Source organism: Bos grunniens, chromosome 2, assembly GCF_055505025.1.
Source record: "Bos grunniens cultivar Pamir isolate PY7600 chromosome 2, Bosgru_T2T1.0, whole genome shotgun sequence".
NCBI classification, from domain to species: Eukaryota; Metazoa; Chordata; class Mammalia; order Artiodactyla; family Bovidae; genus Bos; species Bos grunniens.
In genome coordinates, this window is record NC_141166.1 from 47,086,535 (window position 1) to 47,113,831 (window position 27,297).

The following is a 27,297-nucleotide window of genomic DNA, read 5'->3' on the forward strand; positions in this document are numbered from 1 at the left end:
CCTGGCATTTCTCATGATGTACTCTGCATATAAGTTAAATAAGCAGGGTGACAATATACAGCCTTGAGGTACACCTTTCCCAATTTGGAACCAGTCTGTTGTTCTATGTCCAGTTCTAACTGTTGCTTCCTGACCTGCATACAGATTTCTCAGGAGGCAGGTCAGGTGGTCTGCTATTCCCATCTCTTTAAGAATTTTCCACAGTTTGTTGTGATCCACACAGTCAAAAGTTTTGGCATAGTCAATAAAGCAGAAATAGATATTTTTCTAGAATTCTCTTGCTTTTTCTATAATTGCCAAAGGATGTTGGCAATTTGATCTCTGGTTTCTCTGCCTTTTCTAAATCCAGCTTGAACATCTGGAAATTCTTGGTTCACATACTGTTGAAGCCTGGCTTGGAGAATTTTGAGCATTACTTTGCTAGCATGTGAGATGAGTGCAATTGTGTGGTAGTTTGAACATTGCTTGGCATTTCCTTTCTTTGGGATTGGAATGAATATTGACCTTTTCCAGTCCTGTGGCCACTGCTGAGTTTTCCAAATTTGCTGGTATATTTGAGTGCAGCACTTTCACAGCATCATCTTTCAGGATTTGAAATAGCTCAACTGGAATTCCATCACCTCCACTAGCTTTGTTCATAGTGATGTTTCCTAAGGCCCACTTGACTTCACATTCCAGGATATCTGGCTCTAGGTGAGTGATCACACCATTGTGATTATCTGGGTCATGAAGATCTTTTTTGTACAGTTCTTCTGTGTATTCTTGCCACCTCTTCTTAATATCTTCTGCTTCTGTTAGGTCCATACCATTTCTGTCCTTTATTGTGCCCATCTTTGCATGAAATGTTCCCTTGGTATCTCTAATTTTCTTGAAGAGATCTCTAGTCTTTCCCATTCTATTGTTTTCCTCTATTTCTTTGCAGTGATCACTGAGGAAGGTTTTCCTATCTCTCCTTGCTATTCGTTGGAGCTCTGCATTCAAATGGATGTATCTTTCCTTTTCTTCTTTGCCTTTGGCGTTTCTTCTTTTCTCAGCTATTTGTAAGGTCTCCTCAGACAATCTTTTGCCTTTTTGCATTTCTTTTTCTTTGGGATGGTCTTGATTCCTGTCTCCTGTACAATGTCATGAACCTCTGTCCATAGTTCTTCAGGCACTCTATCAGATCTAACCCCTTGAATCTATTTGTCACTTCCACTGTATAATCATAAGGGGTTTGATTTAGGTCATACCTGAATGGTCTAGTGGTTTTCCCTACTTTCTTCAACTTAAGTCTGAATTTGGCAATAAGGAGTTCATGACCTGAGCCACAGTCAGCTCCCAGTCTTGTTTTTGCTGACTGTATAAAGCTTCTCCATCTTTGGCTGCAAAGAATATAACCAATCTGATTTCGTTGTTGACCATCTGGTGATGTCCATGTGTAGAGTCTTCTCTTGTGTTGTTGGAAGAGGGTGTTTGCTATGACCAGTGGGTTTTCTTGGCAAAACTCTGTTGGCCTTTGTCCTACTTCATTTGGGCCAGGTGTGGGCACCAAGGTGGCACAGAGCGGGTGGCATGGAGGTGCTGGGTTCAGCAGGAGCAGGCCAGGGACAAACCCCTGATGCTCCCTGGTGGTACAGTGGTTAGGATTCACTGCAGCCTAGGTTTGATTCCCGGTCAAGGAAGCCTTTCTTCTTCTCCCCCTGCCACCTACTGATCTCCCTGGCACAACCCTACCACCCTTTTAGCTCACGCTTGCTCCGCCAGCCTCAGCACTGTGACAGCAGCCCCCTGGGGCCCTGCAGCTCTAGCCCAAGCATGATCAGGCCACCTCCACTGTCCCCAGGACACACCTTTTGGCCACAGTGGCAACCTTGCCCACTCCAAGCTGTCTACCACCAGCTTCTTCCGTCTTGGATGCCCTCGCCACTGCTTGGCCTCTCAGCAGCACTGCTTCCACCATGACCCACCTGGGGCCTCCCAGTGCCTGCCCTCCTCCCTGCTGAGGGGCTGTGGCTGGTGCCCCTCGTGGCTGCAGTGATGCTCCTGGGCTTGTGCTAGGGCTCCTGCTGTTGGTGGTGGTAAGGAGGTGGGGTTGGATAGGGTGGGGTTAGGGGTGGGCTGGTGTGGGCTGGGGTGGTCGCCGTGGGTGTGAGCAGCTGCACGATGGTGGCCACAGCAGGAGGTGCAGGAGGGGTATCTACATCTACGAGTGGGGCCAGTGGCCACGAGCACACCTTCCTTACCACGTGCCTCATGCCAGCAACTGCTATGGGAGGCTTAGACATTGTGCCAGGTCCTGGGCTGGCTGTGACTCTCGTGCACTGGTGGTGGCTCCAAGAGGGTCCTGGTCTTAAGTGGGCTCTGGGAGGCAGACCAAGGCACCCAGGAGGCATAGGAGTGAAGATGAATGTGGACCTGTGCTGGTAGTTACACCACAGCGCAGTGGAAGTGAGAGAGCACGCAGATACCAGTGGGGCCAGCAGGGAAAACCTTGCCAACCAGATGGGAGGCTGTAGGTATGCTCTAGGCAGAGATGCCTGCCAGGGTGGACTACCCAACCAACACGGTATTCCACCTGCCTGACCACGGCTCTCAGTCCTATGACAGTGATGCAAGATTTACCCAGAAGACCTCCCTCCCCAACTCCTAACCAAAGGTGGGCACGTGGGCACACACACACACACACACACAGCTCCCTGTTCTACACACACCTCACCTAGGTATGACATCCAACACTTTCCCATTCCCTCCAAACTATCTATCCAGGATACACTCCATTCCCTCTCCCCAACCTGTCATCAACTTCCCTTAGGAATTCTCCCCAGGGGTAATCGCACACCACAGTCTCCTTTTAGCCCAATCTTGGGCTCCTCTATCACCAAAGGGTTTCATGTCTGTTTACAGACTGTTTTCTTCGGAGGTGAAGTGGACGGCCAGTGAAGTGCACCAACATGGGGTAACGGCGGAATCCCCTGCGGAAAAGGAGCCCCCATGGGCCAAAGGGTGCTTGCCATTGCCGCAGGAGGTTTCCTCGACAGCTCTGCCGGGGCCTTGGGCATCAGTGTGGATCGCGGACAGTGTGGGACGAAGGTGCTTGCGGCCGTGGTTGGTGGCCACCCCACGTGTGTCAGGGCATGGAGCAGAATGATCACATAGGAGAGGGGGCGGCAGTGAGCCGGGTGCTGGGAGGCTGGACTCAGAGTGCTCGGATGTGTATAAATGTGCATAAAACAATGACTGACATGTCACATAGAGCAGCAGGAGTTTAGGTAAAATAAGAGATCAGAGTAGGGAAAGTCAGTGTGGTCCGAGACACCTGAAGAGGAAATTATGGGAAAGATGTAATTCAGCTGTGGTTCCCCCCCAAAAAACAGCAGGGCAAAGGACAGGCCTCCAAGTGGAAGGAAAATGGTGAATAAAGACAGAAGAGTGAGAAAGGAAGTGGGGAGTGAAGGGGGGTAGGGCTTGCATAAACCTGACTTTCCATTTGTTCAGATACACCGATCAGGGGTTTTACTGGACAATCCATTTACTGGACACACAAAATTATAAGCTACTTTACAAACGTTTTTTTTAAGCTACAAATGATGACTAGTAATTCCTTCAGGATTAGCTTTTCTTAGGAGAAAACAATATTAATAATAAACATGTCAAGTGCATGTCAAGAGAGGCTTCTGTGGTTCCTTAGGCAGCCTTAAAGTCCTCTGCTTTTCCACATACCCACCACACCTTTTCCACGATCCCAAAACTCCAGAAGCTCTGAAGAACTTAAGTTCTTTTCCCTAACTTGTTTTGTAACAAAATCTTTCCTGAACTAATGAAAAGCTATTTATAGCCTTTATTCCACTTAGCGCAAATATTCATTTCTTTTGCTGTAGAAATAATCACAGATTATGGGGCACTACCCTAGACCCCACTGGAATGTTCTATAAATTGCAGTATATGTACCATATCATCATTCTGAACTTTTAAATTTTGAAATACAAGGGTCTCCAACAAGGGCTTGTGGTCCTAAAATTCTTCTTTATATCCTAGATTTGTGCTGTCTGTGAAAAAAGGGTTTGCTATGTAGCACTGATTTAAAGGGCTTCCCAGGTAACTCAGTGGTAAGGAACCTGCCTACCAATTCAGGAGACGCAGGTTCGATCTCTGGGTCTGGAAGATCCCTTGGAGAAGGGAATGGCAACCCACTCCAGAATTCTTGCCTGGAGAATTCCATGGACAAAGAAGCCTGGAGGGCTGCAGATCAGGGGTTCGCAAAGAGTTGGACATGGCTGAGGGCACACGTGCACACACACACACATTGATTTAAAGGGAAATTTCATTAGTGATTCTAGGTTTCCAACTGAATGGTTGCTTAAGTCTCAGAGGATAAGAATGCTCAGAAAGGGCTTCCCTGGTGGCTCAGTGGTAAAGAACCTGCCTGCCAATGCAGGAGACACAGGATCGATCCCTGATCTGGAAAGATCCCACGTGCCGCAGAGCAAGTAAGCCCATGTGCTACAACTATTAAGCCTGTGCTCTAGACCTAGGAGCTGCAACTACTGAAGCCCACATGCCCTAGAGCCCATGCTCCTCACGAAGAGAAGCCACTGCCATAAGAAGGCAGTGCACTGCAACTAGAGTGTAGCCTCTGCTCACTGCAACTAGAGAAAAGCCTGCCCAGGAACAAAGACCCAGCACAGCCACACTAAAAAAGAATGCCCAGGAAAAAAAAGCATACACCACAGACTTCCTGGTTCCATACACTCTCCCCCTGCCCAATTCCCAGGGAAGGATCTTTAATAGTCTGCTAATGCCATGGGAGTTAAGAGGGCGAGGCTTCTCTTCCTTGGCACTCAAGCTGGCAGGCAACAGTGGCTGCTCTAAGGGAATGTAGCCTCCATCACCATCTCAGGTGTCAGACTTCCACATGTTTTCAAAGCTCAGCAGCAGAGGCCACCATGGCTGCTCTGATTCCCCTTGCTGAGATTTGTTTATATCTATCAGTATAGGAAAATGCTGCTGATTTGGGTTGTCACCCATTCCATTAAGTGAAATCGAGGAAAGGGGCTGCATAACCCCAAGGAGCAGCCAAGCTCCAGTCAACACCCTTGCGAAGCTCTCTCTGTGATCAACTTTCGGCTTTCAGAACCACTGCTGCTCTGTTAGAAGAGAAAGTTTACTTGCGCAAATTTCCCAGAAAAATGTGCAGCATCTGTTAGAGAAATCTACATCTTAGCCTAGTTAAAAGAGCACACAAAAATCTTCAAGCTTTTCAGAAACAGTGAGGGAGAAAAGATGAATAAATACATCCTCTTAAAATCTGCAAACACCATCTTTCATTCAGCCTAAAAACCCCAGCCAGAGCCCAAGGTCAAGGTCCAGAGTCCACGTGTCTGTGATTTGGGGCTTTCACTTCTCCCCTCCTTAACAAGATGCTCTGTCAGGGCACCTTGAAGCAGGAGCTCGTGTAAGTCCAGCTTTGCTAGGTCTCTGACACAGGTGACACAACCCTGAGGACACCAAGCACAAAGCCACTGAACGGAGACGATTAGCCCAAATCCTTAAGCCTCCACATCTGCTCCAAGAAGAGGCTACTGACTTCTCTAAAGATTCTTCTCAAGGATGAGCCACTTAAAAACAAAAAAAAAGTTAAAAAAATTTTTAAAAAGAATGAGCCGCCAAATGATAACCTTATCTTTGTTCACAATATGGCTCTGAGGCCAGTCTCTACCTGTGGCCTCTATACCTGCTTCACATAGGGCCAAGCGTGGTGATTTGCACATAGTAGGTGCTCAATAAACGCTTATGGAATAAAGGAAGAATAAATCTATAAAGCTTTGGGGAAATCACATACTCTGGATAGAAGTCTCACTTTTTTGTGAGGACAGGAACAGATAGGTGTAAGGGAGTCTGCTAAATTCTACAGGTACAAAGGAATGGTTTTAGAAACATACCATGACCAATAGAGCTTATTCCTTCGTTCACTCACCCAACAAATATTTACTGAACTCTAATGTGCCACCCAGTTTCAGGTTCTGAAGACACACAGCAGAAGCTTACCACCCTCATGGCACTTACAGCAAAGTGGCTAAAAACAGAGGCTTTGCAGTCAAGCTTTCAAATCCCAGCTCTATTACTTAATGAGAAAAGCTAGAAAGGGAGTTTATTGTGCTCTGGTTGCTCATCTTGAAAATGGGGATAGGAGTGATACCGTGCAGGGCCCTGTGGGGCCCTGCATTTCTTTGATTACAGAAAACAGCCTTCACCCAGCTTCCATGACCCTCCCTGAGTTCCAATGGGCAGATTCAAGCAGCTGTTAATCAGGAAAGGAAGGAATGGAGGGAATGTGAGACCAGGGAGAAACAAAGTCAAGAACAGTGTTGGGGCAAAGTCCTGTGTACCCATCAACAGACAATATCTTTGAGCTATTTTGCAGATACTGATACAGGCCTCTGGATCCCAGTTCTCTGGTCCCTCACTGATCTGGGGTCAGGCTCCATGTGCTAAGCTCAAAGCCACGGCAAGTTCTAGCCCAGCAATTTACAACTAAAATTAAACAAACAAAATGGACAAGTAACATTAACTAATGTCCACAAAATGGATATTTTAATGCCTGCTAAATGTATGTGTGTGTGTGTTTAAGGCACTGCCCTAAGTTCTTTACAAGTACGACTCACTCACTCTTCCTAATCTCCCTATGAGGTGTGTCCTGTTATGAACTCAGTTTACAGAAGGAAAATGGAGCTACAGAGAGTCTAGAAAAAGTGCCCCAGGTAACAAACTAGGACACGGCAAAGCCATGATTCCCACCTACATGGTGGTATCCCAGGGCTCAACTCTGATCACATCTCTATAACACAGAAAAATACAAATACACACTCAGTCCCGGCCCACAAGAGGTTCATAACTCAACAAGGGAGGTGGACACTGGAATTTAGCCATGAAAATCACAGGTCATGGCTTTATCTTTGTGATTCTCCTCATACAACAGCTATACATTCTGCACCAAGTCCAGTTGGGAACTTCTTGCTAATGAATGAAACAAAACTGGTTACAACCAAAATGGGAGGACGATCACACAATCTCTTTCTGAGAAAGCATTTCCTTATTCTTAAGTGAATATTAAGGGAATACCAGACCACCTGATCTGCCTCTTGAGAAATCTGTATGCAGGTCAGGAAGCAACAGTTAGAACTGGACATGGAACAACAGACTGGTTCCAAATAGGAAAAGGAGTACGTCAAGGCTGTATACTGTCACCCTGCTTATTTAACTTCTATGCAGAGTACATCATGAGAAACGCTGGACTGGAGGAAACACAAGCTGGCATCAAGATTGGCGGGAGAAATATAAACAACCTCAGATATGCAGATGACACCACCCTTATGGCAGAAAGTGAAGAGGAACTCAAAAGCCTCTTGATGAAAGTGAAAGTGGAGAGTGAAAAAGTTGGCTTAAAGCTCAACATTCAGAAAACGAAGATCATAGCATCTGGTCCCATCACTTCATGGCAAATAGATGGGGAAACAGTGGAAACAGTGTCAGACTTTATTTTTTTGGGCTCCAAAATCACTGCAGATGGTGACTGCAACCATGAAATTAAAAGACGCTTACTCCTTGGAAGGAAAGTTATGACCAACCTAGATAGCATATTCAAAAGCAGAGACATTACTTTGCCAACAAAGGTCCGTCTAGTCAAGGCTATGGTTTTTCCTGTGGTCATGTATGAATGGGAGAGTTGGACTGTGAAGAAGGCTGAGCGCCGAAGAATTGATGCTTTTGAACTGTGGTGTTGGAGAAGGCTCTTGAGAGTCCCTTGGACTGCAAGGAGATCCAACCAGTCCATTCTGAAGGAGATCAGCCCTGGGATTTCTTTGGAAGGAATGATGCTAAAGCTGAAACTCCAGTACTTTGGCCACCTCATGCGAAGAGCTGATTCATTGGAAAGACCCTGATGCTGGGAGGGATTGGCGGCAGGAGGAGAAGGGGACGACAGAGGATGAGATGGCTGGATGGCATCACTGACTCGATGGACGTGAGTCTGAGTGAACTCTGGGAGTTGGTGATGGACAGGGAGGCCTGGCGTGCTGCGATTCATGGGGTCGCAAAGAGTCAGACACGACTGAGCAACTGAACTGAACTGAACTGAAGGGCTAAAACTGGAGAAGGCAATGGCAACCCACTCCAGTACTCTTGCCTGGAAAATCCCATGGACAGAGGGGCCTGGTGGGCTGCAGTCCATGGGGTCGCTAGGAGTCGGACATGACTGAGCGACTTCACTTTATTTTTTCACTTTCGTGCATTGGAGAAGGAAATGGCACCCCACTCCAGTGTTCTTGCCTGGAGAATCCCAGGGACGGGGGAGCCTGGTGGGCTGCTGTCTATGGGGTCGCACAGAGTCGGACACGACTGAAGCGACTTAGCAGCAGCAGCAAGGGCTAAAACAGAAAGAACAAATCTTGTACATCAAATACACCTCAATTTAAGAAAAATAAAATAAATAAATACAGGACCCATCTATAGCTCAAGAGACAGCATTTCTCACATCTAACTAAATACAGGACAGGAGAAAGTAAGATCATATCTGAAATCCCAGGAAATTCAGTGTAATAGTTGCTAATTGGACCTTTCTTGGATTCTCTTCCCATAAAACTCACCATGGTAATATTTAAATATATACGTATTTATTTTTACTTATTTGGCCACACCATGTCTTAGTGGTGGCACACAGGATCTTTGATCTTCGGGGGGCATGCAGGATCTTTAGTTAAGGCAAGTGGACCTGGTTTCCCAATCAGGGATCGAACCCAGGCCCCCTGATCTGGGAGCAGAGTCATAGCCACTGGACCACCAGGCAAGTTCCACCATGGTAACATTTTAAGTGAGCCTAAAAAAACACAGTTCTGACTCATTCTAAGAGAATGTTGAGAAGCTGGAAAACTGGAAATAAAACGATCAATCCTTTCAAGAAAGAGATAAAAAATGGAACCAAATTTTATTGCACTTATATAAGCTCTTCTCATTATTTTTTGATGCATCACCAGTGATTGATTCAGTTCGAGTCAGACATCCAACAGCTAAGCAAAAAAAATCCATTCAGATCCAAACAAGGATAAACAGGCAGTATAGACTCAGGCCAATAACCAAAGTTCAGGATGGTAGACACAGTGCCTCTAAATGAGCACAAATTTATCCTATTTTTAATATTCCCCAGAAAAGCTTTAAAGACCTATCTAGGTGAAATGATGGGGCATCTGATAATACTGAAGCCCAGAAAAACCTTCCATTTTTAACCCCTCCTTGGATTTCAGGACTCCTTCCTGCCGCAGCATCTAGCATGAAAAGAAAAGACCTTCCCAACTTTCACAAAATTTGCCTTTGTGCCAGAGACAGCACTATGGGTTCCTCCAACTCCCTTTCATTTTCCTCCTGACACACAGCTAGACTCAGTTCCTTGTCTACTGTGGTTGGATGGGGCCATGAGTTCTAACCAAAGGATTGTGGGTAGAAATGATACATATCACTTTCAAGCCTGTCCCTAAAGTCCTTCTGAGCTTCTCCGTTCACTTCCGTCATCCACCAGCCATATATAGAGGTTCCAAAGACAACTCCAAGCCCTCAGACAATGACACCACTGATGTACACCTGCAACGAAGCTCCCCAGCCCCATCCCCACCAGACATGAGTAAGAAACTACCCTTCCTGTGTGAAACCACATTTTTGGGCAGTGGTTTGTTAAACAGCAGCTAGTGTTGATGCCTCTGATGAATACTGCTTGTGTGTGCCTCAATCTCACTATGGAGCATCAATTCATCTGAAGCCTTCACACCTACCTGTGTCATTGCCAATGCAGTCAATTATCAGGCAGATTCCCAGGGGCTTGCTCTGCATCTTATATCTCTCTTCTACTATGTGCTGGAAAGGAAAGCAGGGATTGTCAAAGAAGCTAAACATTGTTCTCTTACCTCAAGGTCATCCCCCCATACTATCTTTTCTTTTGGATTTCCTTAAATTTCCTTTTGGCAGATGAGTTACTCAATAGGCACAGGCTGAAGTCACCATGACTGACATTTCCCTTCAACATCAACCAGTTATTTTAGTTTCTAATTAACTTTAATGAAACCTGCAGTCCCTTTACGCATTAGCTTTGTGAGATAAAGATAACGTAAAACACAGAGAAAAGATTGGTCATAAGTTTCCACAGCAACCTGCATTTATACAAGTGATATTTTTCCAAACCAACACAAAAGGAGGCCTTTTATTGCCTTCTGTTATGGAGAAGACGTACCAGCATAGAAAAAGTCATAACAAGTCAAGGTTCGGAGTCATTGCTTACTTATTTACTCAGCAATCACTCAGCTGAGAAGAGAAATGCCACTTGGAATTTTCCTGTATTCCAAAGTTCACTAATGCAATCCACTTCAACATCTTTTTCTTTGCTACATCCAAGGTTCCCCTTTAGAACAGAAGCGCTCTCAGAATAGCATCCTCAGCATCCTACTGTCACAAAGAATTCTTAATAGACAGATATTTGTAAAGCCATCAGTGTTCTCCACAGATACTGTGCTTACACTACCAAGTCAGATCATTTATTCTGTACCTGAGGCAAAAATGCTCCTGATTCCTGAATGGGTCTCTTCACTGGTTCTCCTGGGGGTGAGAGAGAAATCATTTACAAAACTGAAGGAGAACTAAGGCTGTTCCTAGTCCCTGCTAGCTTTTATGTCACACCTGTTCTCTTTCCCAATTTTCTTCCCTGCTACTATCTCTTCTTTCCCCAGCTATACTCAGCCCCAAGCTTCTAACCTCACACTGAAACACTTAACTAACTGATAACAAAACACAAGTCCCCATGCCAAACGGGTTGTGTAGAAAAACCACCTAAATAGAAGTAAAGAAGGTTCTCCCTTGCCCTCTTCCAGGTAAGAACCCAGTGACGGGGAGTTTTTAACCTGATAGGGAGAATCTGATAAACTTACTTCCCAATTAATATATCAATAACTTCACTGCATGTGCTGAAATTGCACACAATGCCTCAAGGGAGCAGCCTTAGAGACTCAGAGAAGGAAAAGCTTTTGTGAGTTTACCACTTAATGGAAGAGATGGCCACGTTTTCTTAATCCAGTGTCAATGGAAGATTGTAAAATAAAATGTCAACAGCAAGATATCAGACAGTGGGCTTAGCAAATGTAGATGAGCTTAAAGCAAAGTAGATAAAAAATGACTTTACTAGTCCCAGGGAAGTGGAGAAGCCACCCATTTTAAAGCCATGAAGGGCTGGCTGAAACCCTAGCACCATCACTAGTAAGCTCTGTGATCTGGGGCAAGTTTCTTCCTGAAGTCTTGGGGTTTCTTGGGGTTTTGTTTTGTCTTGTTTTGTTCATCTCTGAGATAAGCACCTAATTTATAAGATTGCTGCACAAATGAGTAATAATATCTAAAGACAGGCAAAGAAAATGCCAGTGTTGGTCAAGTTTGGGAAATGAGCACTTTCAAATGGTAATGCTGTATAAGCTGAAACAGACTTTTTAAGGGACAATTAGCAATACCCTTTAAACCAATGTTCTGCTTCTAGAAGTTTATCATAAGAAATAACAGAAAAAGTGTGCAAAAATGTCATGGAGAGGTACTGAAGGACTGTTTGTAACGGCCCTAAGCTAGAAAGAGCCTGAAAGTCTACTAACAAGAAACTGGTTAAATAAATAATGGTACATAGAATACTATGCAATGTTAAAATAGATAACAGAGATTTTATGTTCTTGACATGAAAAGATATGCAGGATATATTAAGTGAAAAACAGATTACTGAATAATATGTTTAATATTGAGTCAATGTACTTAAAATCATGTATGTGTGTGTGTATATTCCATATACTTACTAGAGGTACATAGATCAAACATTAATAGTGGTTATGTCTGATACTCAGAATTAAGAGGAAATTTTCACTTTTTTATATTTTAATAATCATGGCTTAACAGAATTAAAAGAAAACACACAAAATAATCTATGTAATATGTCCATTTTAGTTCAGGGTACTTCAGGTCAGTTCAGTTCAGTCGCTCAGTCGTGTCCAACTCTTTGCGACCCCACGAACCACAGCACGCCAGGCCTCCCCGTCCATCACCAACTACAAGAGTTTACCCAAACTCATGTCCATCGAGTCGGTGATGCCATCCAGCCATCTCATCCTCTGTTGTCCCCTTCTCCTCCTGCCCCCAATCCCTCCCAGCATCAGGGTCTTTTCCAATGAGTCAACTCTTCACATGAGGCGGCCAAAGTATTGGAGTTTCAACTTCAGCATCAGTCTTTCCAATGAACACCCAGGACTGATCTCCTTTAGGAAGGACTGGTTGGATCTCCTTGCAGTCCAAGGGACTCTCAAGAGTCTTCTCCAACACCACAGTTCAAAAGCATCAATTCTTCGGCGCTCAGCTTTCTTCACAGTCCAACTCTCACATCCATAAATGACCATTGGAAAAACCACAGCCTTGACTAGACGGACCTTTGTTGGCAAAGTAATGTCTCTGCTTTTGAATATGCTATCTAGGTTGGTCATAACTTTCCTTCCAAGGAGTAAGCGTCTTTTAATTTCATGGCTGCAGTCACCATCTGCAGTCATTTTGGAGCCCAAAAAAATAAAGTCTGACACTGTTTTCACTGTTTCCCCATCTATTTCCCATGAAGTGATGGGACTAGATGCCACGATCTTAGTTTTCTGAATGTTGAGCTTTAAGCCAACTTTTTCGCTCTCCTCTTTCACTTTCATCAAGAGGCTTTTGAGTTCCTCTTCACTGTCTGCCATTAGGGTGGTGGCATCTGCATATCTGAGGTGATTGATATTTCTCCTGGCAATCTTGATTCCAGCTTGTGTTTCCTCCAGCCCAGCGTTTCTCATGATGTACTCTGCATCTAAGTTAAGTAAGCAGGGAGACAATATACAGCCTTGACATACTCCTTTTCCTATTTGGAACCAGTCTGTTGTTCCATGTCCAGTTCTAACTATTGCTTTCTGACCTGCATATAGGTTTCTCAAGAGGCAGGTCAGGTGGTCTGGTATTCCCATCTCTTCCAGAATTTTCCAGTTTATTGTGATCCACACAGTCAAAGGCGTTGGCATAGTCAATAAAGCAGAAATAGATGTTTTTCTGGAACTCTCTTGCTTTTTCGATGATCCAGTAGATGTTGGCAATTTGATCTCTGGTTTCTCTGCCTTTTCTAAAACCAGCCTGAACATCTGGAAGTTCACGGTTCACATATTGCTGAAGCCTGGCTTGGAGAATTTTGAGCATTATTTTACTAGCGTGTGAGATGAGTGCAACTGTGCGGTAGTTTGAGCATTCTTTGGCATTGCCTTTTTTTAGGAAAATTCTCAGGGTATTTAGCACTTACTAAAAGTGTTAATAAATTGCAGTTATTGTAATCATCATCCAGTTGAAATCTATTTGGAAGTCCGAAATAATAGGAACACTTGGTTTGATTAAACTTCTATTAGACTGAGGGCAAGTTATCAGGATGCTTTTCTCTTTTACCAGCAAATGAACCATATCCAGGCAAGAGCAGGCAACCAGCTCTCCTAAGGATCTTCAGGGCTATTGAGAGCTTCATCTACCTCACCTGTATAATTACCATCAAGGATAAACCAGCCATCACAGAGCCCAGTGGAAAGAGCTCTGATTATTTTAAACTCCTATCCAAATCTACCAGTTCTCCCAATTTAAACAGCTAACTCTTACCACCTCACCGGTGTTTTAAGAAACATACTGTCAGAAATTAACTCACTCTTCAACAGCTCTGGCTGGAGGGCCAACTTTTATGCATGGAATGATGGGCATGACCTGCTCCATCTGGCTGACGTGGGCAGAATGTTTGGAGGTGCACACAGACAGTATATGGGCTGAGTCAGGGGATGTTGGCAAGGGGCCTGCCACATAAAGGAAGCTTCCATCAGGCCACCACCCTGCTCAGTACACTCAGGATCGCCACTGCACATAGGACAAATTCCAAGCTCCTCAGGGAAGACTGAGCCCTCCTTACCTGTCAAAGCAGCCCCGCATCTTAAGTACAATCATATCCACTACAGTAAGACTCAGCCCTCTTTTCAAGGAGAACTCAAGACAAGCAAAAAGCACCCTTCTTGAAAATGATAGCATCAAGAGCTGATGTTTTAAGAGTGATGAGAGAGATCTTACATCCCTTAAATCTTTTGGTTGACTCAGTTCACTCACTCAGTCATGTTCGACTCTTTGTGACCCCATGGACTGAAGCACTCCAGGCTTCCCTGTCCATCACCAACACCCAGAGCTTGCTCAAACTCATGTCCATCAAGTCGGTAATCCCACCCAACCATCTTATCCTCTGTCATCCCCTTCTCCTCCTGACTTCAATCTTTTCCAGCATCAGGGTCTTTTCAAATGAGTCAGTTCTTCCCATCACGTGGCCAAAGTACTGGAGTTTCAGCTTCAGCATCAGTCCTTCCTATGAATATTCAGGACTGATTTCCTTTAGAATGGACTGATTGGATCTCCTTGCAGTCCAAGGGACTCTCAAGAGTTTTCTCCAACAGCACAGTTCAAAAGCATCAATTCTTCAGCCCTCAGCTTTCTTTATGGTCCAACTCTTAACATCCATACACGACTACTAGAAAAACCATAGCTTTGACTAGATGGACCTTTGTCGGCAAAGTAATATCTCTGCTTTTTAATATGCTGTCTAGGTTGGTCAGAGCTTTTCTTCCAAGGAGCAAGTATCTTTTAATTTCATGGCTGTACTCACCATCAGCAGTGATTTTGGAGCCCAGGAAAATAGTCCGTCACTGTTTTCATTGTTTCCCATGTATTTGCCACGAAGTGATAGGACCAGATGACTAGGGTTTTTTTTTAATTCTTTTATTTATAGAGGTGGAGAATGTCATCTTACAGAATCTACATTTATTAAATGGGCTATAAAACAAGAGCCTGCTGCTGCTGCGTCAGTTCAGTCGTGTCCGACTCTGTGCGACCCCGTAGATGGCAGCCCACCAGGCTCCCCCGTCCCTGGGATTCTCCAGGCAAGAACACTGGAGTGGGGTGCCATTTCCTTCTCCAATGCATGAAAGTGAAAAAATAAAGTGAAGTTGCTCAGTCGTGTCTGACTCCTAGCGACCCCATGGACTGCAGCCCACCAGGCCCCTCCGTCCATGGGATTTTCCAGGCAAGAGTACTGGAGTGGGTTGCCATTGCCTTCTCTGAAAACAAGATCCTAGTAACCTTTTTTCTTTCTGCTCCTAGGTAATTGGTTTAACATGGTTTATGACCATGGCTAGATTAATGTTTAACATGGCCTGGTTAGAGTCCTGTTTGAGGTATAAATGTCACATGCCTTAAAATATATAGCCAAAACAATGAAGTCAGAGGTATTTACATTCAAATAAGCTAATGTGATCATGGAAAAAGCAAGAGAGTTCCAGAAAAACATCTATTTCTGCTTTATTGACTATGCCAAAGCCTATGACTGTGTGGATCACAATGAACTGTGGAAAATTCTGAAAGAGATGGGAATACCAGACCACCTGATCTGCCTCTTGAGAAATCTGTATGCAGGTCAGGAAGCAACAGTTAGAACTGGACATGGAACAACAGACTGGTTCCAAATAGGAAAAGGAGTACGCCAAGGCTGTATATTGTCACCCTGTTTATTTAACTTATATGCAGAGTACATCATGAGAAACGCTGGGCTGGAAGAAGCACAAGGTAGAATCAAGATTGCCAGGAGAAATATCAATAACCTCAGATATGCAGATGACACCACCCTTATGGCAGAAAGTGAAGAGGAACTCAAAAGCCTCTTGATGAAAGTGAAAGAGGAGAGCGAAAAGTTGGCTTAAAGCTCAACATTCAGAAAACGAAGATCATGGCATCCGGTCCCATCACTTCATGGCAAATAGATGGGGAAACAGTGAAAACAGTGTCAGACTTTGTTTTTTTGGGCTCCAAAATGACTGCAGATGGTGACTGCAGCCATGAAATTAAAAGACGCTTACTCCTTGGAAGGAAAGTTATGACCAACCTAGATAGCATATTCAAAAGCAGAGACATTACTTTGCCAACAAAGGTCCGTCTAGTCAAGGCTGTGGTTTTTCCTGTGGTCATGTATGGATGTGAGAGTTGGACTGTGAAGAAGGCTGAGCGCCGAAGAATTGATGCTTTTGAACTGTGGTGTTGGAGAAGACACTTGAGAGTCCCTTGGACTGCAAGGAGATCCAACCAGTCCATTCTGAAGGAGATCAGCCCTGGGATTTCTTTGGAAGGAATGATGCTAAAGCTGAAACTCCAGTACTTTGGCCACCTCATGCCAAGAGTTGACTCCTTGGAAGACTCTGATGCTGGGAGGGATTGGGGGCAGGAGGAGAAGGGGATGACAGAGGATGAGATGGCTGGATGGCATCACTGACTCGATGGACGTGAGTCTGGGTGAACTCCAGGAGTTGGTGATGGACAGGGAGGCCTGGCGTGCTGCGATTCATGGGGTCGCAGAGAGTCGGACACGACTGAGGGACTGAACTGAACTGAAGCTAATTTGATGGATAACTAGAAATGCCAATGAATATATTTTGAGAGTTTAACTGTTCATTTTGAGACCTTAATTAAAATATGTAGATATAGGAATGGCCAACTCTAAACATGCAACATTTTGTACTTGAATTATCAAGCATTTTTAAAAGTGAATATAAAGAAAAGCTGGTCTTACTTTGAATGTCAGGTGGTCCCATCATAAGCCTTTGTTCTTTACTCCTGCCATTCTGGAGCTTCAAACATAAAAAACAAGGTCACACTCCCCGTTCATTTTTCAAAGGCATATTATATTACACCTCTTTAAATATCTTGATAGGATTCTTAGGAATAAATTAAAGTATCACATTCACTGTTAAATTATCTAAAGAAAACTAGCAAGAGACATTAATTCCATAAAACTATAGTCTATAACCAAAGCAGCAATTCAAAGTGAAAATACAATAAATGTGTAAATATATTCAACTAGCATATTAGAATGTTTCAAAAACAGCTCAATAAAGTCAGACGTCATGGTACAGGAGAGTTGCCACAATAACTCAAAGTTAGAACAAGCTGTTGGAACTTGCAACGTTCAAAATTCTGTGTTAAAGATCACGTCATTCAGCCTGATCTTTAACACAGAGGCAAGGTACAGGTATGATTAAGAGTGGGGGTAGAATTCTGCCACTTATTAGCTATGTAACTTTGAGCAAATTCTTTAACTATATGTCTGTTTCTTTATCTTCAAAATGAGGACAATAATAGTACCTACCTTATAAATATTTTTCAGGATTAAATGTATACAAGACACTCAGCACAGTGACTTTTAAGCATATGGAAGTGCTTAATAAATGTCCAGTTTTTATTTTTCTAAAATGCCTAGCTATGCATAAGCCACATGTGGGTGTGGCTCTTGAACATTAGCCACCCTCTCTTAGGGCCAGAATGGGATGAATCAGAGAATGAAAGATTGAACAGACCCTTTCTCTTCCCAGATGACAGGTCCTGTGTAAGGCACACATAACACACACTGTCAACCATCTGATACGCTCAGCTTTCAAATGACAGCTCTCCTCTGAAGCTATCCTAGCCAAAAGAGAGAAGTACACTATTTGTTAAGCTGTGTCTATAGCTAAGTCTGTGCATCTAAATCAAAGAAAACACATAAATTGCTTTTATTAGTAATAACCAATGACTTAGCCAGAGGATAATGATATTAGAATTTGAAACCCCACATGGGTGTGCATTCACTTTTACATACGATTAAAGATATAACATCAAATCAAAGCTAGATTTACTCTAGATAAATATAAAAAACATTACAGTACAGAGTTACAACTTTTTTTTTTGGCTGCACCGCGTGGCTTGCAAGATCTTAGCTCCCCAACATGGGCTCAAACCTGTGCCCTCTGCAGTGGAAGCACAGAGTCCTAACCACTAGACAGCCAGAAAAGTCCCACAATTTGTTAATTCATCTGTTGGTATCACATATCCTACAATGCCACTGTAATTTTTTTAATAATAATGATAAAGAATGTATTTGAAAACCATTCAGCCAGCTTGAACTAACTGCAATGTATCAAACATTTCACTCAATAGTTGAGAACATTCTTTTTTTTTTACAAAGTGCATATAGCATTCACCAAAGTAGACTGTATAATGTGCCATAAGTTCTAAAGGACAGAAATCATACAGAGCAATTATTTGACCAAAACAGAATTAAATTATAAATAGGGATGGTATGGGGAGGGAGGAGGGAGGAGGGTTCAGGATGGGGAACACATGTATACCTGTGGTGGATTCATTTTGATATTTGGCAAAACTAATACAATTATGTAAAGTTTAAAAATAAAATAAAATAAAAAATAAATAAATAAATAAATAATAACAAGGAAATGTTTATATCTCTGGAAATCAACTTTAACACTTTCAAAGGTATTTTGTCACATAAAGGGAAGTATTTGAACTCAGGGGCTAAATTTGGACAAAATTTATAAAGAGATGGGGCATTTAGAATAAAGAGATAGGACACTGAGGGTGGGATAAGCGGGTAAGACTTCTCTAAGGGCACTCAGGAATCTTTGGAACTTGGGATGGCAAATGCTACTGAAATTTTAAAAGCACCTTTGCAAACTTGTATGAGTTAACATCCAGGCTCCTAAATCTTGTGAGGAATTCATGGAATTCATACGCCATGGTGCCTGCTAACTAAATGAATGAATGACCAAGGCCACAGATTAATATAGCAAATTTAAGGCAAAATTTACAGACCATGTGGGTTCCTAAAAAGCCACAAAGACAGTGAATCCAATTACTTGCATTAACAAAATAGAAAGGCAATAATAAAAATACAGCAGACTTTTAACTAAGAATGACAGTATAATTTCTGTTAGATACGCCATAGCAAAGAAAGTTCAGAAAATCGGGATCTGAATCCTAAATCAGTCTTCTCTCATGATTTGGTATCACAGAGGTTCAGAAGGACGAAGAAAAGCATATTTAATTCTGGAAAAAATGCACCACAGTGTAGAAGGAGTATGGATGGGCCTAGGTCTGGCGGCAGGTACGGTGGGCAATCAATGTTCCTTAGGCCTGAGTGAAAGTTGCTCAGTCGTGTCTGACTCTTTGCAAACCCATGAACTATATAGTCCATGGAATTCTCCAGGCCAGAATACTGGAGTGGGTAGCCTTTCCCTTCTCCAGGGGGTCTTCCCAACCCGGGGATTGAACCCCGGTCTCTCGCATTACAGGCCGATTCTTTTATCAGTTCAACTTCAAAGGAGGCCCTTAGGTTACTTAGGCCTAAATGTCCTTATTTATTTAATGAGAGGGTTGGGCAGTTAATCCCTACCACCATCCATCTGAGTTCAGAAATTCTATTGCCTAATGCTGTCTTACAACTTATCTCCTCCACAAAACTATTTTTATTATAGGTATAGTCAATATTTTCATCACATACTTTTATGAAAGTGCTTATGATTTAATCACAAATGATAAACTGTGGTCCTGACTACACATTCCATATATCCTTATATGTGCATGAGGATGAGATTACAATGAGATTAAATCCTCAGTATAAAAGATTAACCAAACAATTTTTCTGATGATGACCTTGCACCACTGACTAACACAATCACCAGAAGTGACTATCTGTTATTTACGGTCACAAATCAGTCACTCAGTGACAAAAACACTTTTACACTTTTGTTGAAATCACTAAAATAAGCTCAATGAAAAGCAAATGCACAAAGAGGTAAACACAAGGATATTTATTTTGAAGTACTGTCATATAACAAAAGATTAGAAAAAATCTACATCCATATTTATAAAACATATTGCGATACAGCTAGAAAGTATCACTTGGAAACTATGTCCAATCTCTAAAAACAATGATTAAATAGAGGCAGTCCCATATGATTCATACGAAAAAATTTCTAAGAATTCTCAGGTCAGGACAGTGGGCATAGCATGCTACCATTTGTACAGAAGAAAAAAAGTAAAAATTAATATGATATGTGCATAGACTACCTCCAAATGGTCAGAGAAGAAAATGGGTAACAACAGCTGCCTCTGGGGAAAGGAACTGGGTAAGAGGAAACGGACTTTAAAAATCATTTTAGCACCTTTTGAGTTTTTTGTCCATGGGCATGTCCTACCTATTTTTATTTCAAAAGTTAAATTCTCTAGACTTCCTTGGTGGTCCAGTGGTTACGAATCTGTCTTGCAGTGCAGGGGACACAAGTTTGATCCCCAGTCAGGGAGCTAGATCTCACATGCCACAACAAAGAGTTCACATGCTACAACCAAGACCTGGTGCAGCCAAGTAAATAACAAATAAATATTAAAAAATAAAAATGTAAATTTTCAAAGGAACACACAAACAATGGAAAAAATGTTTGTGTATGGGGATACATAAACACAGAGGGAAAAAAGACTAGAGGGGAACAACTGTTAACATGGAGGTGATTTATCTTCTTTCCTTTATATATAGTTCTCTGTATTTTCCAAGTTATCTCAATAAACACATTAGCTTTGAAATTATAAGAATTTATACATATTTTATAAACAAATGCGTATTTGTCACAATTTTTTTCAGATGTTAAATGAAATACATGCTAGGAGAATATGTACATTTTTGTCAAAGTTCTGAAACTGTTTCATGCCAGGATTCCACACATTTGCTCCAGACTCACCCTTAGGTTATATGAAGGATCTTTAACACTCAAGTTTGGCAGAGATGCCTGGCGAGCATTTACATAATTTGTTTCCGCTCCTTGAGCTGCAAGCAGAAGAGAGGCACTGAGTTAAGACTGACAAATTATCATCAAATGAATCTTCCACAATGGCTCAGTTCAGAGTCAGTCATGATCTTTCAAAATACCCAAAACTTTCCAGCCACTTACTGAACTCAAAATGTCAGATCAGATGACTCTTCTCCCAATGTCATTAAGAACAGACTAAAAGTGCTACTCCTATTCTTGATCTTGAATCATTCATGGGCATGGGGGAGGGCTGTGTGCAGATCACTGGGTATCAGTCATGCCCTCAGGCTCTATGGTGGTGGTAGACTGCTAGCAGAGCCCATACTGAGTGTGAGTCTAAAAGACAGGGGAATTGAGGGATGGGATGGGGAGGGAGGTGAGACAGAGGGTCAGGATGGGGGACACATACATCCATGGCTGATTCATGTGAATGTATGGCAAAAACCACCACAATATTGTCAAGTAATTAGCCTCCAATTTAAAAATAAAATAAAATAATAAATAAATAAAAGACATGGGAAGGGGTGCTGTGAGAGAGAAGGCCAATGTGTGCTGGTCCCCTTTATGGAAGGGGTTCAGCAGAAAAGATGCCCCTTTCCATGAGGAGGTTATATGCAAGGCAGTTACAGGACCCCAGGGACAGGATGTCTCCAGAGCTTGGATGGTGGTCAGGCAAGGCAGCAGGGCTTGGCATAGACTCAGAAGCCCTGAGTACACACAGTGCCACCAGCCAGTGCAGAAAGTTGGGGTGCAGACTCCTTCTTAAAGACCAGACTGTTAAGAACTGCTTGGTGGCATTTTGCAGAGGGCCAAGACTCTGTGGTCAGGGGTGCTTGCTGATAAAGTTAGCAGACAGATATAGGGTATAGAGGATATAAAGGATTCTGATTGCTAGCCTCAGGCTGGTGAGGGCCATGGACATTCGGGTTCTGTTCCATCCACCCATTGTACACATGAATGTCTACCAACCTAACCCACTACACATAGGTACTTCATTAGGCCACAGAGAGGGCCAAAATGCTGCTCACCTGACTGCTTGTATTTCTGGATTTTTGTCTTCAGGTCTATCCTGTTGATGTTCCTTAGGCTTTCTTCTAATAAATTCAGTTGATCTGGAGCAACCAGATTTAGCTTCTCCAATTCAACCACAAGATCCAAGAAACTCTAAGAGAACCATCAACAAAAAACAAATGTCAGTACGGCTGACCATCAGGCCTCATATGCAAACCTCAGGCTGCAAAATTTATAACAATAAGAAAATGTGACCAGAGGAGTCCTCTGAGTGACCTTCAAGGATCCTAAACCAGAGTGCTTTGTTTTATTGTCTCTCCAAGACCATGAGCAAATTACAATCCTGGAATTTACCCAGAAAAGAGGTAAGTCTTTGAGGGGGCCAACCTGCACCTAGGTTGGGAATAGATGCATGAGTCATTTTTTGCATGAAGGATTAAGAAAGCAGGCCTGAAAATAAAATCCTCCTGTGTTAATTCTCTTCCCAAAAGTCAGGCTGGTGTCATACTGAAAAACTCTAAGGGATTTACTGAAAAAGGGAAGTGAGACGGTAGCTGGGGAAATGTTTTTACTAGAAAAATTCTAAATGATATAGCCCTGAAGTTCCTAAAATATTTTAACCAATGCTGGAAATTCCAGTTCATTCTGATACAGTGGACAGACATGAGGTGGTAAAATTACAAGGTGAGGGTATTTTGCTATTTGTTCAGCCTGGAACATAGGGATTGTGAAAGAACTACATTTCAGAAATAGGCATCACTTTTGGTTTTACTTTCTTTCTGTTTAACATTTGGTTACTAATGTGCTATCTTTATTTTTCAATTAATAATCATAATTAAATCTACATAAATGATTGAGAAACAAGTGGACTAGGGGACGCCAAAAAATGAGTTTTGTTTTGTTTTTTAATTTTACTTTCCATTTTGCATTTGATAATAGGGGCACACAGTTGCCCTATATTCCTAGATCTCAGAAATGAAACAACAATCATTAAGAAACATGAGGAGATTCTTAAGCAATGATTTACCAAAGTCCTCAGAAGAAGATCCTTGATACTAGAGACCCAAGCTTTTCCTGGCCTGTCCACAGGTCGGAAGTACATATCAGGCCAGCTGGGATCTACTTTTCCAGTGACCACAGCATCCCTGAGATTTCACCCCTAGCTCATTTTGAACTGCAAATCTATACTTCTGCCACTCTGTGGATTCATCAGTCTCAAGGACCTTCCCCTGCCCATCTCCCCCAAAGCCTGATGACTCCACACTGACCCTGAACTGGCTGAGGAGAGGGGAACAGCAGAGAGCAAGATGGCAGCGGGCCAGCACTTCCCATCTGTTTCTGCTCAGCGTGAACAGATGGGACTTCCTAACCTTCCCAGATGATCTGCCAAACCAGGGAGAGAAGCTGAAGGATAAGCCAGGCCTATGATTTTATACAAATAAAGGATAAAATACAAGGAGGAAACACACACCCAGGGCCACACCAGCCAACATCACTCTATTGCCTCTCAATTCAGGAACCAATTTTCTTCCCATCAGTGTTACTATGAAAAAACCCTCATACTCTTCTCCCTTCCCACCTTCACCCTCAATTTGGGCCTCCTTGCTTAAGTGCCTGATTCCCTCTCTTCATACCATAGAGAACAACTCCCAACCTCTGATAAGACTCCTGGGAACATGAATCAAGAAAAAGAAAGAAAACTCACCTTATCCTTGGCTATCTTGCTTCGACCCGTATAATCTCTCATGAGGAACATTAATGAGGACACGTCAGATTTATCCAAATCCTCACCAATCTCCATCATCAGCACCCTGAAAACCAGACAAGGTTCTTTAGTAAATTCAGACACAAGTCCTAGTGAGAATACTAAGAGCGTAGGTCTCCTCTAGGCCAAAAACTGGTTAAAAGACTAATTCTTGCCCCTATTTTGAATGTGTCCCCCAGAAAACAGAAAGCATAGATCACCCCAGGAGATCTTAAGCAAATTCAAAAAGGAAACTTATCCCTTCTGAGTTTTCAGTAGAACATGGTACCTCTTTTTCCATCTGCTATGAAAAGAACAAGAGAATAAAAACTTCCCCAAAGAATCCCCTAGCTCTCCCATAAGTTATAAGTGAAATAAATGAAGAACCTAAATGACTAAGATGAAAGACATAAATAGAATTCAAAATGATCTCATCCCCTCAGTTTAACAAATTCCCAGGTGATGCTGAAGCTGCTAATACAGGGACAATACTTTGAATCACAAGATCATGAATCAAAGTAACGTGTAAGCTGCCCTGGCTTGCTCCAGAACTCAAAAGGTAAAAGGCATCTATATCCTGGAGACTGTGACTGTGTAGAAAGCCCCTCCTCACTTAGTCACCTCTGTTACAGCTGGAGTACCAGCAAGCTTTATCAGGGCTCCCAAGGACATCTCATGATTGTCATTAGTGCCTGGTCATTGTCATCACTGCTTAGAAGCCCATTTTCCCAATTAGACTCTCAGATTCTTGAGGATGGAAGATTCTTCATTTTGCTTTAGCGCTTACCAAACACCTCGCATATGTCAACCCACAATAAAGCCCACTCAATAGATGAATAAATGAATCTAGCATTCCCTGGCCTCTCTACTCAAAGGTCCCCAAACTGCCTCCATTCACTACAGCAAGGAAACAGAAGATGGAGACAGTCCCCTGACTTTTTTCACAAAAACCCAGTCAGTGCCTCCTGAAAAGTTTTAAGATTTCTGACATCATATAATGGTTGGAGAAATGGAAGATGATTAAGAAAAACAGCAACAACGATAATTAACCCTTATATTGGTAGAGTGCTACCTGGTTTTAAAAAGTTTTTTACATAATTTAAAATATAATAATTTTTAAAAGTACTTCACAAACTAAATTATCACAATCAATCCTTACAAACACACTTGTGAAATCAGACATTATTCTTAGTTTCACAAGTAGGAAAATGAAGGCCCAACTGATGGCAGTGGCTGGCTCAGACTATGTGGCTGAGGCTATTGGTTCTGAGGCTTCAAACAGACCTTTAATCTCAAGTCTCATCCACGTTCCAAGGGCCACACTGATTGCAACTCTCTTTAATACAGTTTTTAATCATGTATATCATCTCCAAATGATGATATCTCCAAATAATGATATAACTAAAGATCCAGTGGTCCAGAGAAAAAAAGAATCACAAATTTAAGGTTACAAATTATCTTTCTTTCCCCAGAAATGCAGCCTTTCCTGTCGTTTCTGTGCTCCTCTGAGCCTTCAAGAGAATGCTCTGTGACCAGAAAAGTAAAAGTGAAGTCGTTCAGTCGTGTCCGACTCTTTGCAACCCCATGGACTGTAGCCTACCAGGCTCCTCTGTCCATGGGATTTTCCAGGCAATACTATTGGAGTGGATTGCCATTTCCTTCTCCAGGGGATCTTCCCGAGCCAGGGATCGAACCCGGGTCTTCTGCATTGTAGACAGACCAGGAGGAAGGAACAATTCAAAGGCTGTCTGAACGAAAGGGAGCTCCAACGGCCATTCCTCTCTGAACTTACGGGAGTCTAGATGTGGTTAATTGAAGAAACCTTCAATCTGGGCTCTCCAGAGCCTCCGGGAGTAGGAACCTCACAGAAACTCACTGAAAGCTAGCTCACCCACTAACTTCCTTGGCAGGGGAAAGACCGGAGGAAATTCAGGAAGGATCACAAAGCTCTCAAAGGTCAGGAAGATTACTGTCAGGCTTGTTGTTTTCTTTTCTCAGAACAGGAAATTGCCCAGCTCTGACATCACAGGCTAGCAAAGAACACAGCAGATCTCATCTTAGTCATTTGTCTCTCTACCATTCTACCCATTGGGCAAACACATACCATCTGTCCTTTCCAGTTTCAATCTGACCTTCTACACAGTTACTTTAAGCAAACATGTACTAAGGATTCAAACATTTCAGAAGAATGAACATCAACAGGGCAATAAGATCGGTGGGTAGATAAAGGGATGAACCTGTTTAATGTCCTCTATGTTTCTATGGTTCTGAAGTCTAGATCTTCTTCCCTCCCTCCCTTCTACTGGTGCAGCCTCGGGAGGGGCTGATGAATTACCTATAGTCTGAAATCAGATGTGGGTGCCTGCGCAGGAGGGCCTCCACTGTCGGGGTATCCATATTCAAGACCCTCTTGAGCAAGTCAAACCGCCTCACTCTGTACAGCAGCTCAGCCAAGCTCACAGAAGACAGCTTTCCTCTCTCTCTTAAAATATCCAGAAGATCCCTGACATTCAGTGGAACCACATCTGCAGCAACATCTCGGCACAAAAAAAGGAGTGTATCCTTCTCCTCTTCATCAAGTGCTTCTTCTACCTGATGGATGACTTCAGCAGACATCCTGTACAGTGTCATTCCAAGGAATGGCAGGAAGAAAAGTCTAGTCCAGTCAATAGAAGGCCATGAAGCTACTGATTTCATTTCTGGTGGTTTTCTTCATTTCTTTCAAAATCCTTTCCAATGGAGGAGTTCTGTGGTTAAAAGGGAACTTTTTTTTTAATCCTCCTAGCAAAATAACATATGCCTCAAAGTCCAGGTATAGGCTCTTCTTTTCTTGCTGGTCTAATTTAGCAGATTAAACTCATGTTGTTAAGTCTGCAGAAGTGATCCTTTCCGGAGACAAAGCAACTGATCCCAAAATCAGGACAGACAAAGAAGATAACCTACATTTTAAAAGAAATGAAACCAGAGACATTATTTCAAAAAAAAAAAAATCCCACGTGCTTTATCAGAATTTATCAGAGTATAAAGTGTGGTAAGTGGAAAATCACTACTAAGGAATTAATGACGAAGTGACAGATGAATGGTGAGGGGCAGAGGAAGAGCCCAATGACTAGGCTGCTCTCTAGACCACAGAAACTGAGGTCACGGGGGTTAACCCCTTTTTGGTGAACTCCCAGTAGGCTTGAACAAACACAAATCTTAGCAAAGGGGACTCTGCAAGGTGTCAAAAATGATGGGAGAAAACCGGTTTCTGTCTCTACCTCACCCTTTTTTCCCAGTTGTTCTACTTGGAAACCCCTCATTCACACCTGCTGCCATCCTCCCAAAGTCACAGGCACTTTACACAGTGTCATCATGACTGCTCACAGGACCTGCCACCATGGCTGAACATGAGCCTTGCCAAGTTTTGATCACCTCTTTGGACCCTGAGCCCCTTAGGAGGGTCAGAATCCCATACTCACAACACATTGCTGGACAGCAATTGTCACTAGCATTGCTGAGTGCATCAGTAGAAAAAAGGAGGTTGAGCAGATCTGCAGAAAGATGCAGGAACTGGGTGGGAATGGTGGGATGTTCATGCCATGGGTGTATTCTTAACTTCTTCCATTGGAACTCAACCTATTTTCTTTCAAAATTTAAGTTATAAATGAGGATCACTGTTTAAAGTTTCATAGCTATATTTTATTTTAAATAAGCTCTTACGACACATGTACTCCAATGTTCATCGCAGCACTGTTTATAATAGCCAGGACATGGAAGCAACCTAGATGTCCATCAGCAGATGAA

The 27,297-nt window shown here is 42.8% G+C and overlaps 1 protein-coding gene across 10 annotated transcripts in view; it reads right to left on the minus strand.

Moving 5' to 3' along the window:
* Positions 1-27,297, minus strand: part of CFLAR (CASP8 and FADD like apoptosis regulator) — a 58,870-nt gene that overhangs the window by 12,429 nt on the left and 19,144 nt on the right. For 4 of the 10 annotated variants that reach the window (XM_086345965.1, XM_086345982.1, XM_086345970.1 and 1 more), the window contains 7 exons: positions 25,847-26,450; positions 23,473-23,578; positions 21,785-21,920; positions 20,688-20,773; positions 16,691-16,748; positions 10,565-10,614; positions 9,798-9,879 (listed from right to left, as the gene is read on the minus strand). In XM_086345965.1, coding sequence (XP_086202091.1) covers positions 9,798-9,879; positions 10,565-10,614; positions 16,691-16,748; positions 20,688-20,773; positions 21,785-21,920; positions 23,473-23,578; positions 25,847-26,208 — 880 coding nt within the window. In that variant the 5' untranslated portion in view covers positions 26,209-26,450. Of the gene's footprint in view, positions 1-9,797; positions 9,880-10,564; positions 10,615-16,690; positions 16,749-17,474; positions 17,550-20,687; positions 20,774-21,784; positions 21,921-23,472; positions 23,579-25,846; positions 26,451-27,297 lie in introns of those variants that run through there. The other 6 variants (XM_086345984.1, XM_086345987.1, XM_086345993.1 and 3 more) reach the window with 4 other exon arrangements.